At 55.5% G+C, this 18,645-nt stretch overlaps 1 protein-coding gene across 1 annotated transcript; it reads right to left on the reverse strand.

Annotated features, from left to right (window-relative positions):
* Positions 1–3,492: 3,492 nt before the first annotated feature.
* TGFB1 (transforming growth factor beta 1) lies at positions 3,493–18,213 on the reverse strand. Its single transcript, XM_058529384.1, has 7 exons — positions 17,846–18,213; positions 14,569–14,729; positions 13,171–13,288; positions 11,435–11,512; positions 11,129–11,276; positions 5,794–5,947; positions 3,493–5,299 (listed from the first exon to the last, which is right to left on the reverse strand). The coding sequence occupies exons 1-7, from the start codon at positions 18,198–18,200 to the stop codon at positions 5,141–5,143; spliced, it is 1,173 nt and encodes a 390-aa protein (XP_058385367.1). The 5' UTR covers positions 18,201–18,213; the 3' UTR covers positions 3,493–5,140.
* Between the last annotated feature and the right edge of the window lie 432 nt (positions 18,214–18,645).

Below are 18,645 nucleotides of genomic sequence, written 5' to 3' on the forward strand. Positions count from 1 at the left end.
GCAATTGACTCAGAATTAGGGTTAGTCAGATCTGGGAGACCGGAGCGTCTGTAGCTGAGAGACAGAGGTGGGGCCCATCAGGAGGGGTGGCGAGAGACACACCCCCAGCAGGAGCAGCTGAGACCTGGAGGTGCCTGGGAGGCGCCTGTGCCTCCGCCCCCAGTTCTGGGCTTGGGGTGGGCGGAGAGGCTGAGTCAGGGCGGGAGAGCCCCTCCGTGGGCATCCGGCCCCCACCCCGTGTCTCCTGTCCATCCTGGCCCTGGCCAGGCTCTGCTGGCCGCCACCCCCACCCCCTATGTCTGACACCTCTGTGCGTCCTGCCAAAGCTGACAGACTGACGCCCTGCCCCTCTCCTCTCCCTCCTCCAGCTGCCTGCCCCACACTGTCCTTTCTCCCTTTCCTCCTCCCTCCTCCGCCTCTCTCCCTCCTCTCTCATTCTTTCATTCTGTCTGCGCCTCTCTGGCTGTCAGTGTCTCTCCATCCCAGTTCATCTCCCTCTCTCAGACCTTCCCTCCTCCCCCTCCCTCTTTTGTCCTGGGCCTCTGCCTCCTCTCACTCCCTTCATGTCGGTCCGAGTTTCTAGTACTTCTCTGTAACCCTGTTCCCCGGGCCTTTCTCTGTCGGAGTCTCCCCTCCTACTCTGTCCTCATCCTCATTTTTCCTCTCCCTCTCCCTGCTGTCTTTCTTGGCCTGCACCCATCACCCCATCTCAGTCTCTGTCCCCTCCTTTCTGTCTCCCAGACCATGGGAAGCCCAGCGGGGAGTCCAGGTCAGAGGTTCATTGGTGGCCCCCGGGAACCCAGAAAGGGTCGCCGCCTCGCCCCCACCCAAAAGGGGGCGGGAAGGGGCAGCGAGGCTGCGGCCTGTCTGGCCAGAAGGAAGTGTCTGTGCTGTGGCCTGGTCACCCCCGCCCCCAGGACCTGCCGGGCTGCTGCCGCCCCCGGGCTGGGGCCGAGTAAACACAGCGGCCGACAGCCCGGGATATTTATACCGAGGGCCGGGCGTGGGTCCAGTGCCCACCACAGCCCCTGCCCTGCCCTGCCTGCCACAGCCAGCCCCGAGCCAGCGTGGCACCAGCCAGCAAGGAGATGCACCGCAGACGCAGCCTCCACTCAGCACGGAAGCCACAAGGCGCATTGCTCAGGATGCCAGTGACTTCACTGGGGACACACGGTGCCCCCTCCCCTGGAAACACCAGCACGAAATGCAGACCCGCACCACAGCTGCTCATGAATGCGAACATGAACACACACCCACCCCGCTGAGAACCTGAAACTCCCTCGAAAGTGATGCAAAATGAAAACCCACACACTGAAGTCACCAGCCCACATGTGGGCACACAAAATGCAGACAGCACCTGCTCAAAGACACCCACAGAGGCTGCGAACACCAGTCCCCAAGATGGACACAGACACGCACACACACGCCAAGAGTGACAGCAAGCATGTTGGAGACACACCAGACAAACATGCTCAGAATGCCAGTGACACACATTGATCAGAAAACAGAGCCCAGAGACACCTTCCCCACTGATACACAAACACTGGGCACTGTCTCACACACGCACTGAAAACACAACTCATGTAAGAAACACAAAACAACACCTCCTGGAAAGGCACTTTTCTCACAGACCCATAAACACAGAGAGAACATCCATGTTTCAAGTGAGACTCACTAAGAATGCACAAGTTTACACCCAGAGAACAGCCTAGGTGTCGAGGAAAAATTCAAACCCACAACTTGCCCCAGGGATTCGGCCCACTCATACACACAGACAGACCGAGTCACAGTGTCAGGATCCAGCACCCAGAGAGCACACGAGCTCGTGCAGCAGAAACAGCCTGGCCACAAACATGTAGAGTCAAACGTGCCGGGGACACACATGTTGAAAATATCCGTCCATCCCCAGCACAGGCCACAGGCACCCAGCTGGTGTGTGAGAGACCCCCATGCTAGACACACAAAACTCACAACCATAAAGCTTGCAGACTCACACACACACAAAGGAGTCTGAACTCAAATTCACATGAGAAACACACAAAAGACACCAACACTCAGATGTCCCGAGATTTAGAGGGAGAGGGGCTTTCTCTGTCTCCCTCCTTTCTCTCTCTCCGTGTCTCTCCCCCGCCCACCCTTCTGCGCTGACCCCGGTCACAGGCCTATCTGGAGGAGGGGGCAGGAAGACCTGAGCTGGCCTCCCCTGGCCCTGCTTCCTGCCCCGTGGGGGCCGGACGGGAAGCCGGGGCTCCAGCCGGAACCCAGGCTCCCTCCCCATGACTTCCCTCCCTGCCCGCGGAGGCGGGGGAGGGGAGCGGGGCACCCTGAACCCCTGATCTCACCCCTGTGCTTGGCTGGGGGCTGGAGCTGCCTTCTCCCAACCAGGCCTGGCCACCCCAAGGGGCCAGGGGTGCCTGGTGGCTGGGCCCACGTGGCCCGGGGAAGGTGCTGAGCCCGCAAGTTTCCCTTTCTGGCCGCAGCGCCAGCTCACCAGGCAGCCCCGGGCAGGTGGGCGGGGTGTGTCACAAGGGCGTGGCGAGGGCTTGGGCGACCGCGGGAGTGTGCAGCCCCGGTGCGCAGCCAGGACTTGTCCTTGGGCCGGGGCACGCGCTGGGCGTGTGAGGGCCACGACCCTGGGGGTGTGTCTGGGTGTGTGGGACTGCTCGTCTGGGACCTGGGGTGTGACAGTGTGTCTGGGTATGACGGGCCATGTGGGACTCCCCAGGCCCAAGCGTGTGGGGCTGTGAGATGTCAGACTGAGTGGGCACAATCGACGGGCAGGCTGTGATCGTGACATGTCAGATCTCCGTGTGTGGTGCGTGTCCGGTTGGGACTGTGACGCATCAGGTCGTGTGCGTGCGCACTGTGCCTGTCTGTGACCGTGACCCCATGGAGAATCTTTGTATAACTGTTGGTGGGTCCCGGCTGGAGTCTCTGTTTCATTTCCTGATGGGGCTCTGATGCTGTGAGGTGTGTGTCTGTGCGTGGCACCGTCTCTGAATCTGTGTCTAGTGTGTGGTGGTTGTGACTGTGACCCTACAGAATGTATTTGTGTGACTGTGTTTTGCCACGTGCCTACTGAAGTCCTTGCTTGTGTTCTGTCCCAGTGAAGCTCCAGGGCTGGACTGTGTATGCAATGGGGCGGCATGTGTGTCCGCCAGGTGTCACAGTCCACGTATCATGGGTCCTGTAGGAGTTTTTGCATGTCCGTCGTGGCTCTGAGAGGTGAATGTGTTTTCGTGGCTGTGGGACACCGTCGACATTTGAACCTGTGTGAGTGTGAATGTGTGTGTACATGTGCTGCATCCTCACGGAGCAGCAGTGACAACAGTCCGTGTCACTGTGTTCTTGCAGGTGTCTCCACACACCAGACTGGTGACAACGGCGGCGTTTCCTTGCATAGTGAACTCCTCCCACCCCCACCTCACCCCTGGCCCTCTGCAGCTCCCACACCTAGGACAGGAGGAATAACCACATTTCTACCTCTGGGCTGGGCTGGGAGAGCCCTGGTGCCCACTTACCCCGACCTAATGCCACCCATCAACAAACACTGTCCTCCCCCAGGACAGTCACTGGGCAGAAGAGCAGGTCGGCCCGGACCTGGGAAGGGCACGGGAGAGAGACGGAGGAACTGAAAGCTGGGAGGAAGAGGGGAAACTGAGAGGCCAGAGAAAGAGGAAGCAGGCGAGAGTTCACAAGCAAGACCACAGCAGATGGGAAGAAATGAGACAGCAGAGGGAAACCTACCCTATGTCAGGGCACTGTCATTTCTCGCCTAGACAACCGGTCTCCCTGCAGTCACCCTCTCCCCCGTTCAGTCTACTCTCAACCGTCAGCCAGAGGGACGGTCTGAGCACCGATGTCAGATCACACCTCTCCTGTTCAGAACCCTGTCAGGGCTCCTGTCTGCCCCAGAGTACAAGTTCTCACAGGTGCCCACAGGCCTGATGTGGAAAGCCATACCAGGGCAGAGGTTACCTGCATAGACCCTCCACTCCAGTTGCCTAGGTTCAAATCCCAGCTCTGCCACTTGCTAGCTCTGTGGCCTTAACAAGTAACTTAACCTCCCTGTGCCTCAGTATTCCCATCTGTGTAGTGGGGAGCAAATAGTCTCTACAGCAGGAGTCAGCAAACTTTTTCTATAAAGGGCCAGGAAGTAAATAGTTTTGACTTTGCATACAGTTTCTACTCAAGCCTGCCCTTGTAGCACAAACAGCAATAGACAATACCTAAACGAACGAGCGTGACTGTGCTCCAATAAAACTCTACAGAAACAGGGAGCGGGTCAGAATTAGCCTGCAGGCAGTAGTTTGCCAGCCCCTGCTCCGCCAGGCTGTGGGCAGAATGCAGCAAGCTAGTAGATTCATACCTGGCGTGGGGAATTGTTATTACTTCTGGCCTGTGAGTGTTGCCATCTGACTCAGCTCCCAACACCCTTCCTCCTGCCCCTCCCTTCCAACCACACTGGCCTGTTCCTTCCCTGTGGAGCTCACCCCAAGTTCACCCTCACCTCCAGGCCTTTGCTTTTGTCCTCCTAGCAAGGACACTCTCCCGTGATCCTCCCCCAGGCTACCTTCTTGGCTTCCTTCAAGTCCCAAATGCCACCTCCTCCGAGAAGCCCTCCCTCCTCTCCACAGCCATCTCTCGCTCCATTCTGCTTGCCTGTTTGGTGCCCCTTCCATGTCTGTCTCCTCCCCAGAAAGTAGATTCCCGGTGGGCAGAATCTATTCCCTTAACCTTTCGGGGCTTCCGTTTCCTCACCTTTAAAGTGGGTATTATCAGAGTCCCTGTATCTCAGAGCTTTGTTACGGTGATTAAATGAGTTAATGAACATAAGGCGCTTAGAACGGGGCCCAAGGCGCTCAATCAATAAACCTAACCAGGGTTCCCCAGGAGTACTTGGAAGGGGAGTGTTCGTGCGAGGAGGGGCAGATGAACGCGAGAGAGACAGGAGGCGGCAGATGGAGCGGAGGCCGGGAACGTCAGGCGCCCAACGACACGGAGACCCCGTCCTCTCTCCACCTTTAATGGCCCCCCCAGTGGGCTTGGGGCGCGGTGTCCTTAAATACAGCCCGGGCGAGGCGGGCGGGGGCGGGGCCGGGCCTGCCGGGGGCGGGGCCTGCCGGGCGGGGGCGGGTCCTCAGCTGCACTTGCAGGAGCGCACGATCATGTTGGACAGCTGCTCCACCTTGGCCTTGCGGCCCACGTAGTACACGATGGGCAGCGGCTCCAGCACCTGCGGCACGCAGCACGGCGCCGCCGACGCGCCCGGGTTGTGCTGGTTGTACAGGGCCAAGACCTGCGGGCGGGCGGGCGCGTCAGGTTCGGGGGCGCGGAGAGGGCGCCCCCACCCCGCCAGCCTCTCCCCGTCTCCCCGTCTTATCTCGGGTCGGTTTCTCTCTCCATCTCTGCCTCTCCCCGTTTTCTACTCTTGGCTTGCACCTCACAGTCTTTCTCTCTCCTTCCATCTTCCTAACTCTCTATGTCTGCATCCTCCTGCCTTTTTCTCTGTCTCTCCGTTTCTCCTCCTTCCATTTCCCCGACTCTGCCCCTCTAAGTCACTCGTCTCCGTGGGTCTCCCCATATTTCTGTCTCCCTCTGCGTCGTGTCTCTAACCACTCAGACCCTGTCTCTAGCTTCTCTCCCATGTCTTTACCAACTGCCTCCAAGCACCCTGTCTCTCTCTTTTTCTCCCCAGCTCGCCAGTTCATCTCTGACTTGACCTCTTTCTCCCTTCCCTCCCTCGGTCCCTGCTCCCCGCGGCCCCTACCCCCAGCCCAGGAGCGGACGCACCTTGCTGTACTGCGTGTCCAGGCTCCAAATGTAGGGGCAGGGCCCCAGGCAGAAGTTGGCGTGGTAGCCCTTGGGCTCGTGGATCCACTTCCAGCCCAGATCCTTGCGGAAGTCGATGTAGAGCTGCCGCACGCAGCAGTTCTTCTCCGTGGAGCTGCAAGCGGAGACGGGAACCGGTCAGGAGGGTGGAGAGGCTGCCCCATACCCCTCCTCCTGGGGCCGGTGGGGGGGTGTTTCACCCTGGTTGCCCCCAGCACCCCTGTGATAATAACAGCAATAACAGTAATAGTAATGATAATGACTAACTGATAAAGCACTTCCTCTAGCCAAGCACTGAGCTCAGGGCGTCATAATAAACATTATCTCGTGCGATGCGGAAAACAAGCCTGTAAGAAGCCAAATGACCATCCACAGGGGACAGCTAAGTAAATCACAGCACAGCCACACACTGGAACGTAAAGACAGTGCAGCTCCGCGGGTGTGCAACGTGTTTATGGAACTGCTGCATGCTGGGCCTCAGCACACGCACAACAGACAGGAATCCCTGCCTTCTGGGGCCCATGCTACAGAGTGTCATGTGGCTCCTCTGCTCGGAACATGGCTCCATCTCACTCAGGGCAAACGCCCAAGTCCTCACCAGGAACTGCAAGGCGCTCCTGAATCTGGCTGATGTCAACTCCCTCTCCACTGTCACTCTCCTCCAGCCCCACTAGCATCCTCGCTGGTCCTCAAACACAGTCCTATCCCAGGGCCTTTGCACCTGCTGTTCCCGCTGCCTGGCCTGCTATTCCCACAGATATCCACTCTGGCCCGTTCTTCACTTCATTTAAATGTGTGCTCAAATGTCCTCTCGGGGAGCCTTAACTCCTAGAACACTGCCTGGCATGCAGTAGGTGCTCAATAAATACCAGTTACACAAATGAATGTCATCTCCTCAGAGTCTTTCCTAGACCATCCTCTCCAAAATCCCCATCCAAATCATTGTTAATTCCATTCAGTGTAATCACAGCATTTCAGTTACGCAAGAAAATGGGAAAATGTCTGTATCCGAAGTGGTGCAAATCTTAATACCTGTTGGAGCTGGCTGAGAGTTTACGGGAGTTCATTATACTATCTTGGTTGCTTATGTATACTTCTGAAATTTTCCATAATAAAAAAAAATTTTAATCAGAATAGGAAAAAAAAACAGTCCCTAATATCTATTTCTTCCTTTCCCTTTCCTCTGATTTATTTTCCTTCTTAGAACTTATTGCTACCTGCTCTTTATTAGAGATGGGTTTATCTGTTCATTATCTGTGTTCCTCTGAGGACGGCACTTTTGTCTGTTTTGTCCTTTAATGTATCCCCAGTGCCTACAACAGTACCCAGCACACAGGAGGCGCTCAGCAAATACTGGCTGTATGAATTAATGGATCAATATGTTAGGTTTTTAAAAAGCATGTTGGAGAATAGTGGTGTATAAGGCTCTATTTCTCTGGACTCTTGATCTCCATCCCATGCTCGGATGCAAAAGCCAGTCCTCCTGAGCCTTCTGCTGGTGTGGAAGGAACTCTCAGCCCTGGGGCCATGGCTGAGATGGGCAAGGAGCTTGGCTAAAAAGCTTGACTCACGGGCAGCCGAGAATGCTTTATATTCCATGTTCATAACATGTGCAGGAAACACGATGCAAAGCTACAGGTGCAGTATGGTCCAAATTTTGTTTTGCATAAAAGGACTAGAAGGAAATATATTAAATTGTTGACAGTGACTTTTTCTGTGTCGTAGTGTGATGGGTGACAGCTTTCTGTATTTTCCAAATTCTCAAGAGTGAGTACATGTTACTTTAGAATCAGGAAAAAAATTTCTTTAAAATAAAGAAAATGCAGCACCCTCTCCCTTCAAAAAGAAAAAAGACAACCATTTAGACAAAATAAAAAATCTATGGATATGTGTAAGTGTTTCATACAGAGACTGTCTCTGGAAAGAGACACAAATATAGTAACAGTGGCTGCCTCTTCAGAGAGGGGCCGCAGGTCAGAGCTGGGGGCGGTCTCTGAGAATCCTTCTAGGTTTGGTCCATGTGCCTGTATTTACCTAATCAAAAAGGAATCAATAGAGAATTAATTAATTTCAAAACCCTGCAAGGCAGGCCTTATTATTATTCCCATTTGAGGGATGAAGAAATGAGCCTCAGAGAAAGGGAGACATTGCCTGCTCATATGTAGCACGTAAGTGGTGGAGTTCGGGCCAGGTTCACAGCGAACTCTGTGCCACCCCAGAGCCTGTAGCCTCAGCTGCCCAGTGCCACCAGGTCAGCTTAAGCAGAGGGGGAAGAGGCGATGACACAGGATCTCTCAGGGCAAGACAAGGCCTCTCCAAGAGCCACAGAGCCCTGAGATCCCTGGGAGCTCAGCCTGGTCCCTCTCCAATCTGGTTGGGCCTCAGTTTCCCCATCTGTGCAAAGATGCAGGGGTCATTGGATCAAATTGGGCCAAGGAGGCATCGGGAAGTCCATGTTTGGGCTCAGGGAGGGTCCTGAGCCCAGGAAACCAGTGGGGAAAAAGGTTCCTGAATTTCAAGAGGGTCCTGGTCTCACAAAAGGGGAAGCACCACTGTCCAGAATAATCTTTCATTTCTGGTCCAACTCTGGCTGGGCTTCTGAGGTCCTAAGATTTGAATAGTCTGTGATTCTATCATCCAACTCAGCCGTTCTCCGTGCAAGGTCCCTGGAGCAGAAGCAGCATCGCCTGGGAACTTGTGGGAAATGCCAATTCTTGGGCCTCACCCCAGACCCACTGAATCAGAGACTGGGGGTGGCAGTGGGGGACCTCCAGGTGACCCTGAGGCACTCTCCAACCCACTTGTTCAGTACACATCTGGGCCCTGGGATACCCACAGCCCAGGCCCTTGCAAAGCTCCTGCAGATTCCTCTGCCCTCCCATCTGTCAGGACCCAACAGGGCCTGCTGAGTAACAGAAACCCACTCGGGGCCCCAGGGCAGGCTGAGGGGCCTCACCTCCACCTTGGATGTTGGGGGATGGGTCAGGGAGCCTTCCCAGTGGAGATGGTGTTTGAGCTAAGAACAACTTTTTATTAGGGAAAGCCTCAAACTTATACAAAAGCAGAGAATATTACACTGAACCCTCATGTCTCCATCAGCAGCTTCAACAATGGTCAAGTCATGGCCAATTTCATTGTATCTCTGCCCCTGTCCACTTCCTCACCCCCACTGAATGATTCTGAAACACATGCCATCCATGGTGTAATTTCATCCATATGTATTTCAATATGCATCCCCAAGAAAATCAGGACTATTTTAAAACATAACCACAACACCATATAAGAAAAATTAACCATAATTCCTTGATATCATCACATATCTAGTCAGAATTCACATTTTCCCAACAGTCTCATAAACATCTTATTTTATTTTTTTTTTTTTGTGAGGAAGACTAGCCCTGAGCTAACATCCGATGCCAATCCTGTCCTTTTTTCTTGAGGAAGACTGGCCCTGGGCTAACATCCGTGCCCATCCTCCTCTACTTTATATGAGACGCCGCCACAACATGGCTTAGCAAGCGGTGTGTTGGTGTGCGCCCGGGATCCAAACCTGCAAACCCCAGGCCGCCGCAGCGGAGCGCACGCACTTAACCACTGTGCCACCGGGCCGGCCCCATAAACATCTTTTTTTTAATAATAGTCTGCATAGGGGCCGGCCCTGTGGCGTAGCGGTTAAGTGCACGCGCTCCAGGGCTGGTGGCCCGGGTCCGGATCCCGGGCGCACACTGATGCACCACTTGTCAGGCCATGCTGTGGTGGCGTCCCACATAAAGTGGAGGAAGATGGGCACGGATGTTAGCTCAGGCCCAGTCTTCCTCAGCAAAAAGAGGAGGATTGGCATGGATGTTAGCTCAGGGCTGATCTTCCTCACACACACAAAAATATATATATATAATAGTCTGCATAAATAAAGGTCCAAATAAGGTCTCCACATTGCAATTGGTTGCTGTATCTCTTAAGATGCTTTTTAAGATCGGCAGAACCATCTCTCCGTGTGTTCCCCCCTCTGCATTGTATTTGTGCAAGAAACTGGGTCAGGTTTCCTACAATCTGGCTGTTGTGGACTGCATACCTGTGGTGTTAACATGTTCCCCTGTCCCCATATTTCTGAAAAATTGGTAGTTGTTTTGATTGGCTTTGGGTTCGATTTTTTGGCAAGACTTCATAGGTGACATTGTGTCCCTCCCTACGGAGCTCACAAGGCTGGCTGCCTCTCTTTGTGATGTTATTAGCTGTTGGTACTCAAGACCTCAATCCATTCATTCATTCATAGGGTTGCGGGGTTGAGGGTAGGATCTGGTGGTGAAGAAGCCTGGGAGCAGAGCTGATTTTCCAGCAGGGGAACAGCATGTAACAAAGCCCAGAGGCACCATCAAAACATTAAGCAGAGGAGGGACAAGATCAGATTATCATTCTAAATTCCCAACATTCTAACTCTGAATTTCAACCTTCTAGGAGTCCAACTTTTCAACTTTCTTAGATTGCAGTACTCCAGCATTTCAAGATTTAAACACTCCAACAGCATTTCCAACTTTCTAGGATTCCCACATTCTAACTCTTGAGGATCTTGGCATTCTTGAATTCTAGGATTTCAAAACTGCATTCCACAGTTCTGAGCCCATCACTCAAGAGGTCCAAGCTGCCACTTTCTAAGATCTCAGCTTTCCAAGATTCTAACATTCCAATACTGAGTCCTAACATTTCTAGGCATACCAATATTCTGGCTTTCTCCAACTCCAACATTTGTGGATGCTAATATTTTAACACAGGATCCCACCACTCTGAGCCCAAGATTCAAGGACTCCAATCTGCCAACACTGGAGACTCCAAACTGTCAATGGTATAGAAATCCAACACGGGCAATCTTCCAATTCTGAATTTCCAAATTCTAGGATCCCAACATTCCTGGAGTTAACATTCTTAGATTTCAATAATTAACACTGAATTCTAGCATCCTACAGTCTCAACATTCTAGAACCCCAACCTGCCAACAATATAGGAATCTAACACGGCGACCTTCCAACATTGAATCCACACATTCTCAGTGTTCAACATTCCAACGGTCTCTGATTCCAACACATCAGCAAGAAAGCAACCTGATCTCAACATTCTAGGACTCCTAGTTCACACGTCCCAGCATTCTAGGACTCGGACCTCATCCCCTGAGCTCCCTAGGCTGAAAGAGATGCCAGCCCCAGCCCAGCACCAGCCGGGTGCCCAGCCCCCGGCACCTGGTCAGCAGACGGCAATCGGGCCTCCAGCCTGGAAGGCCTCAGTGGAAGGCTGCAAGGTTCACCTGAAACAGTAGTTGGTGTCCAGAGCTCGGCGGTGCCGGGAGCTGTGCAGGTGCTGGGCCCTCTCCAGCGGGGTGGCCATGAGGAGCAGGAAGGGCCGGTTCATGCCATGAATGGTGGCCAGGTCACCTCGGCGGCTAGAACTGAACCCTGCTTTGATATGGGAGTCAGAGGGGGCCAGGGGGAGACAGACACACACACTCTCAGATGGATGACTGGGTGGATGGGCAGGGGGAGGAAGACACACACATGTGCACCACACACACACACTCATTGGGCATGGGGCCAGGCCAGGGAGGGGGGCTCACCGTTGATGTCCACTTGAAGTTTGTTATCTTTGCTGTCACAGGAGCAGTGGGCACTGAGGCGAAATCCCTGCATTACCTCTGTGGGAGTGGGGAGAGGGAAGCCAGTGTGAGGGTGCTGCTCACCCAGCCCCTGGGGGAGGAGTAAGGAAGGAGCAAACCCGGGCGGCTCCTGCCTGCCCCTTCCTCTACCTGTGCTCACTGCCCCACTTGCTCCAATTCTTTGTCTTGTGGGCCCTTTTTGCCTCCTTCAGGTCTCAGTTCAAATGTCACCTCCTACGAGAGGCCCTCCAAGACACAGGCTCCTCCTCCACTGTGACATCACTTTATTTTCTCCACAGCACTTATCCTCTCTGACATTGTGTTTGGCTATTTATTTCTCGCATTGTTCTCAGTGGAAAGCAGGATGCATGGGGGAGGGATCCCTGTTTTCTTGTTCCCCGCTGGGCCTGGCCCTCAGTCATAAAAACAAACATCTACTGAGTGTGCAGGGGGCCCCAGGTCCTGTGCTAAACACCCTGTATGCATCATCTCCTTTAACCCTCACCAAAGCTCCCTATTGTACAGACGAGGAAGCCAAGGCCCACAGAGAGGCGGCGACTTAGCCCAAGTGGGAAAAGGCAGGGCTGGGATGCACATGCCGGGGCTCCTGCCCCAGGGCAGGTATGGGAGGAAGGTTTCCTCAGCGAACGAGAGAATGAGGTTTTCTAGGCTCCCACTAGGTGCTGAACCCTGTGCTGGGTGCTCTGGACTCAGCAATGACCAAGACAGGCCTTTGTCCTGCAGCCCAGGACACTCCTCTCACCGCCCACCCGCTCCCTAACCCTCACCTTTTCATCTGGCCAAACCACCACTTTCCCATGAGTCTCAGCACGATCCCCCTCACCCAGGAAGCCCTCCCAGACCCCCCCGGATGGGTTTGGGTGTCTGCTCTGGTGTCTCACGGCATTTACGGCCTCCCCATCCTGGCCCTGATCATTCCAGTCATCACTGCCTGCTAAAGGTCTTGGCAAGACTTCCTAGGTGTCTAGGAGTGACTGTGGGCCCCATGAGGGCCAGAAGTTGTCTTGGGTACCATGTGACCCCACAACACCCAGTACAGAGCCAGCACAGACCTACTGGCATTTTTTGAGTGAAGGAATGAATGAGAGAGAGATTAGGAAGGGGATGTGGGAGCTACGGACTCAGTCGGGAGAGACACAGTCCTCTTCCAGACACGTCAGATGTGTCAGGCTCTCCCTGGACTCTGGGCCTTTGCACAGCCTGTCCCTCTGCCTCGAACTCTTGTTCCTCCTTTCCTGGGCTGGTTCTGCTCATCTCTCAGACACCAGCTCCAATGTCCCCTCCTCCAGGAAGCCCTCCCTGACCCCAAGCTGGGTCAGGCACTTCCTCTGGGCTCCCCATTCCAGCCTTGCCCACTCTGGGTTATTACTACCTGGTTTTCAGGTCTCCCCACTCCCCCCACCTTCTCCCACCCCAGCAATGGGCCATGAGCTCCATGACGGCAAGGATGGAGTTGTTTTGGTCCCTGCTGTGTCCCCAGCATCACCCAGCACGGGGCAGGTGCTCAGGAAATGGATCAACCATCAATCACTCAGATTAGAGTGTCTGGGAGAAGGGCCAGGTCTGGGCTCTTTGGCGCCAACACGGGGTGGGGGTGCTAGGCAAGGTGAGCCCGGGAAGAACAATGGGGTCAACCCCATTACAAAATAGGGGCGGGGCAAACAACCAGTCCTCACCTCCCTGGCTCAGCCACTGCCGCACGACTCCAGTAACATCAAAGGACAGCCACTCCGGCGAGTCACTGGGGGTCAGCAGCCGGTTACTGAGGTAGCGCCAGGAATTATTGCTGTATTTCTGGGGGATGACGACGTGGGGGAGAGAGACAGCGGGTAGATGATGCCACAGCCCCCGCATACGCTGTGCACCCCATACTTCATCTGCTCCCCAAAACAGGCCTCCAGACAGTCCCTCACAGTCCCCTCCCAGACATCCACACTATGGGGTCCCCACCAAAGCATCTGCTCCCACAGCGGCCCTCAGAGGAGAGAAGGAGAGAGAGCCCCAGGCTGGGAGTCAAGGCACCTGGGCAGCCCAGCCTCTGCCCCTGGCCCCCTGTGGGCCGTGGACACTTCTTTTCCCTCTCTAGGCCTCAGTTTTCTCACTGGTGAAGTGCCAGGCCCCTTTCAGCTTGGACAGCCCACGATGCTGATTCTGCAGACATCCTGGGGTTCCCTGAGCATACAGTTTCACAAACTTGACAGCCCAAATTCTAAGAGTCTATAACTTTCTAAGGGTTCATGTTAGAAGTCATTTCATAACTCCAGGGCTCAGTGGTGCCCCAAGAATCACACATTCAATGAGCCCGAGAAGTTCTAGGAGACGAATGTCCTACAAAGCCAGGAGTCTGACACGCCACAATCCTAGATGCTGCAGATGCCTGACATCCATGTGGAACGATCCCCTGGGGTAGACAGGACACTCCAGGGGCTGGCAGCAGAAAGCCGAATTCTCTAGACTCCAAGAAGTTAGCATCAGACATAGTTCCCTCGTTGTAAGGTCTAACCCCTACCAGTGAATCTAATGTCCCATATAACACGGATTCTAGGTCCCATAACCTTGTAGAGACTCCAGCCCTTCCAGAGGCTCCAGTCTTCCTGGGAACTCTAAATCTTCTAGAACAGAGCTACCCAAGAGAACTTTCTGTGATGGTGGAAATGTTCTTTACCTGCGGCGTCCAAAGTATCAGCCGCTAACCACATGTGACTACAGGCCTCTTGAAATGTGACCAGTGAGACTGAGGAATTGAATTTTTTCTTTAATTCTAATCAACTTAAATGGCCATATGTGGCTAGTGGCTACCGTACTGGACAGGGCGGTTCGAGAGTCTCCAACATGGTTCCAGAGATTCCAGCTTTCAAGAGTCCTGCGTTCTTAGAGTCCATCTCCTAAGATTCCAGCCTTCTAAGTGGTTAACATTCTAGGGTGCAAGGAGTCTGCAAGTTCCCAAGAGCCCTATGACTCTATGGTCTGTGCTCCTCCATCCTTCAGGTCGTCTGTGTGGACCTTGCAGCCACCAGCCTTTCAGCCGCCCCACCTGGCCCCAGCCCGGCCCACCTGTGTGGCGCGCGCCCCACCTGGTACAGCTCCACATGGTGCTCCACTTTTAACTTGAGCCTCATCAGACGCAGCTCTGCCCGGGAGAGCAGCACGGGATCGGGCACTGCCTCCCGGAGCTCCGATGTGTTGAAGAACATATATATGCTGTGTGGACTCTGCTTGACAGTCTTATAGATGTCTAGGTAGAAGAAGCGGAGAGGGGGGATATCAGGGGTTTGGCAGGAGTGTGGGAGCTGGTGCACCCCTGGTCTATGAGCGTGGGCCCCAGGGCTGACAGCCCTGGGTGGGAGTGCAACCCTGATGCTTTTTAGCTGTGTGATCTTGGGCAAGTGGCTTCCTCTCTCCAGGTTTGTTTCCTCCTCTGTAAAATGGGGTCCTACCCACTCTTCTCTCCCATCATCTGTAAAGTGCCCACTCAGTACAAAGCTGGCACCCAGGGGGCTGCTCTGCTTGCTCAGGCCTCCCCAGTGCTTACAGCCTCAAATGCAAGTTATAACGCAGCGTAGGCATCAAGGGCATTTGGATCAGACCCTGCCTCTGCTGCCTGCCAGCTCTGTGACCTTGGGCAAGTCACATTCCCTCTCGGAGCCTCGGTTTCCTGCTACTCTTTGGGAAACAGCAACTTGACATCAAGTTCCCCGCCTTCCAACCCAGGCTCTCCTAACCGAAGCGCTGTGTTGTAACTTTGGGCCAATGAATTCCTCTCTCTGTGCCAGATTCTCACCTATGAAACAAGGACCGAATGCAGGATTATAGTGTGAAATAAGTGAGCTGGGGCAGATAAAAGCGTATAGCACAGAGTCCGCGTACAGCGCTCACTCTAATGTGTGTGTTAAAGAGCGTTTACTACATGCCAGGCACTATTCAAAGCCCTTTACAAGGGTTAAGACATTTAAACCTCATAACAACCCCGGGAGGAAGACACTATTATTATATGCATTTTATAGATGGGAAACTGAGGCACAAAGAGATTAAGTCATTTGCCCCAAGGCCACATGGCTAAGAAGCTGCAGAATGGGGATTCAAACTCAGGCAGTCTGTCCAGAGACTGTGCTCTTAACCCCTGGACTATGCTGCCTCCTTGCTAATGTGATGTTATTATTGCTCTTATTTTATTATTATTATTAATTGCTTCCTCCATTAGCTGGTTAGAAAGCAAAGTTCATTCTAGGTAGCAATGGCTTCTGGGGGGGAGAAAATTAGGAAGAGTGTGTTCTAGCCTAGGAAAAGTTCGGGGTTGGTCATGAACTCCTGCATGAACTGGGTCACCTGCTTTAGGCCTCAGCAGTGGGGGTGCCGAAATGGTGGAGACAGGATCTGATGAGAAAGAATGGAGGAAACCCCTTCTGTGGGCCCCATTCTCCTCCTCCCCCCCACTCTAGCCAGGCCAGCCCCCACCCCTCACAAATAAGCCCTATCTTGGCCCAGGGGTTACTCAGCAACCCCCAAAGGAAGGATAGAGCCCAGCCGGGGAGACAGATAGGCAGGAAAAGAGAAAGGAGGAGCAGAAATGGTCAGAGGGAGAGATGGAGAGACCACAGAGACAGGGAGAGGAGAGGAATTGGGTATGGAGGAGAAAAAGAGAGAGAGAGAGAGGGAAGAGATGGAGAGACACAGACTGGGAGACCCATACAGGGACAGACAGAGTAATGGGGATGCAAAGAGATGAGAGACAGACACACACGGGAAGAGAGACACAGGGTTTGCGGGCGAGATGGAGACAGTCCGGGAGGACAGAAGGCGATCGAAGGTACTATCAGTGTTAGAGAAATCCCTACAACGAAGGTGAAGCGACGACGGAAAAGAAGGTGAGACCGAGATGTGTGTGGGGAGCAGCGTCATTTGGCTGGAGCCGCAAACTAAGCGCACGAATGGGTCAGGGACCCACAAGTCCACCGCCCAAGAGAGAAAATGAAAGCAGGGGGACCGCCCCCCAACCTCCCGCCCACCGGGACGCCTGGGTCCCCGCTAGGGCGCCGAAAGGGCGGGCCCAGCGGTAGCTCCGCCCCGAGCCGGGGTGCAGAGGGCGGGAGGCGCCGCCGCCGCGAAGGCGGGGACCCGACCTGCCTCGTCTCGCCCCAGGCTCCGCGCGCGATCCCCGCCCCCCCGGGGCACGGGAAGGAAAGGGAGGGAGGGAGGGCGAGGTGGCCGGACGCTGGGGTTTCCCCAGCCTCCCAGAGAGGAACTGGGAGTTTGGGGTCCAGGTTCTCAGCCTTTGGCTCTGCGGGGTCCTCCTCCCTCCTTCCGGAAGCGCAGGCTCCTCCCCCCGCGCGTGGCACCCACGTGGGGCTTCTTCACCCCTACCAGCTCAGTTTCCTCACCCCGATCTTGTAGAGTCGTACCCACCCACTTCTCCCCCTACGGCTCGACTCCTCACTGAGCTCACTTCTTTCCATACGGCGGCATAGGGGGGGCTCGCTGCTCCCAGCACGGCACCGTCTCTCTCTCCTCCGCCCCCCTCCCGGGTCCACCTTTCCCACGCTTGTCTCCCCTCTCTGTAAACCCCTTCCCACGACCCAGTATTCTAGGTTCCCCGGGGGCTCGCTTCCTCTGCTGGGCTTCCTCTCACGTCCCCATGCGAAATACTGAGGGCACCTCCCCGCGCATCCCCGGCACCCTCCGGGGTCTCCGCTTCTCTCCCACTAGCTTTCCCCTCCCTACGACCTCGCGTCCCTTTCTTCCCCGAATTTACACCCTCCTCACCGTCTCTCTCTCTCTGGGCCCTCCCCCAATCCCGCGTGCTCCTTGCGCCCTCCACAAGCGGGTCCACTCTCCGCTTTCCTGACACCTCCGGGATTCGCTTCACCCAGCTTTTCTGTCCTTCTTGAACCTCCCCGCCTCACGACCCCTGAGCTCTGGGTCAGCTTTCCGCACTGCCTCTCCTTTCCCAAATGCTGGGATCTTCCCGTCTCCCAAACAGGGCTCCCACTCTGCAGCCCCCCACCCCACGACCCCCGCATTCTAGTGCACCCTGGAGGGAGAAGTCTTTTTCTATTCCTCCCCCGAATTGCTTCTCTCTCTCTAGGGGACTTCCCCCACGATCCCGCATGTTCCTGTCGCCCTCTAGAAGCGGTCCACTTGGCTCACTATCTCCTCTTCTTCAAGACCAGATACCTGGTGGGGTAAGGAGCTCAGCCCTATCCTGTTTGGGATCTCCCTCCCACGTTCCTGGCGCCCCCGGGGGTCCTCTTCCTCCAGCCAGTTTTCTCCGCCAGTATTTTCCTCCCCATGACCCCCGCACTCCGGCGCCCCCTGGGGGCTCCCCTCCAGGGTCCCCTGCCCCTCTGAGCTCACCCTTGCTTGTTTCCACCATTAGCACGCGGGTGACCTCCTTGGCGTAGTAGTCCGCCTCGGGCTCGGGCTCCGTCTCGGCGCTCTCCCCGGCCACCCGGTCGCGGGTACTGTTGTAAAGGGCCAGCACGGCCTCGGGCAGCGGGCCGGGCGGAACCTCCCCCTGGCTCGGGGGGGTGGCGAGCCGAAGCTTGGACAGGATCTGGCCGCGGATTGCCTCGATGCGCTTCCGCTTCACCAGCTCCATGTCGATGGTCTTGCAGGTGGACAGTCCGGCGGCTGGCCGGCCAGGCGTCAGCACTAGTAGCCACAGCAGCGGCAGCAGCAGCGGCAGCAGCCGCAGCCCGGAGGGCGGCATGGGGGAGGCGGCGCCCCCCGGCACTGCCGAGAGCGCGAGCCGGGCTGGGGTGGGAAGAGGGAGGCCCCACCCCTACAGGGGCTGGGGGGGCTCCCGAGGAAAGGTAGGAGGGTCTGGGGGGAAAAGTTGAGGCCCGCAGGGAGAACGGAGCGGCGGTGGAGGGGAGGCTCTGATGGGTGGTTTCTCGGTATCCCACCGAAGAAACCCAGATGGGCGAGATCTGGTACCAGAGGTGGGTGGTCCTGAATAGGGGAGCTGTGGCAGATCTGAGCGAGATCCCGTCTCCCGGATCCCGGAGAAGGGTCCTTGGGCGCGCAGGGGCTCAGGAGAGAGGCTGGGGAGAGGGCGTGCAGGGGGGTGCGCCCGAGGTCTGGGTCAGGTCTTCTTGGGAGTCGGGTTTGCGGCTCCTGAGGGCTGGTCCGGAATGAGGGCGCCTGGGGGACGC

The sequence above is a fragment of the Diceros bicornis genome, chromosome 34, assembly GCF_020826845.1.
Source record: "Diceros bicornis minor isolate mBicDic1 chromosome 34, mDicBic1.mat.cur, whole genome shotgun sequence".
Taxonomy (NCBI): Eukaryota; Metazoa; Chordata; class Mammalia; order Perissodactyla; family Rhinocerotidae; genus Diceros; species Diceros bicornis.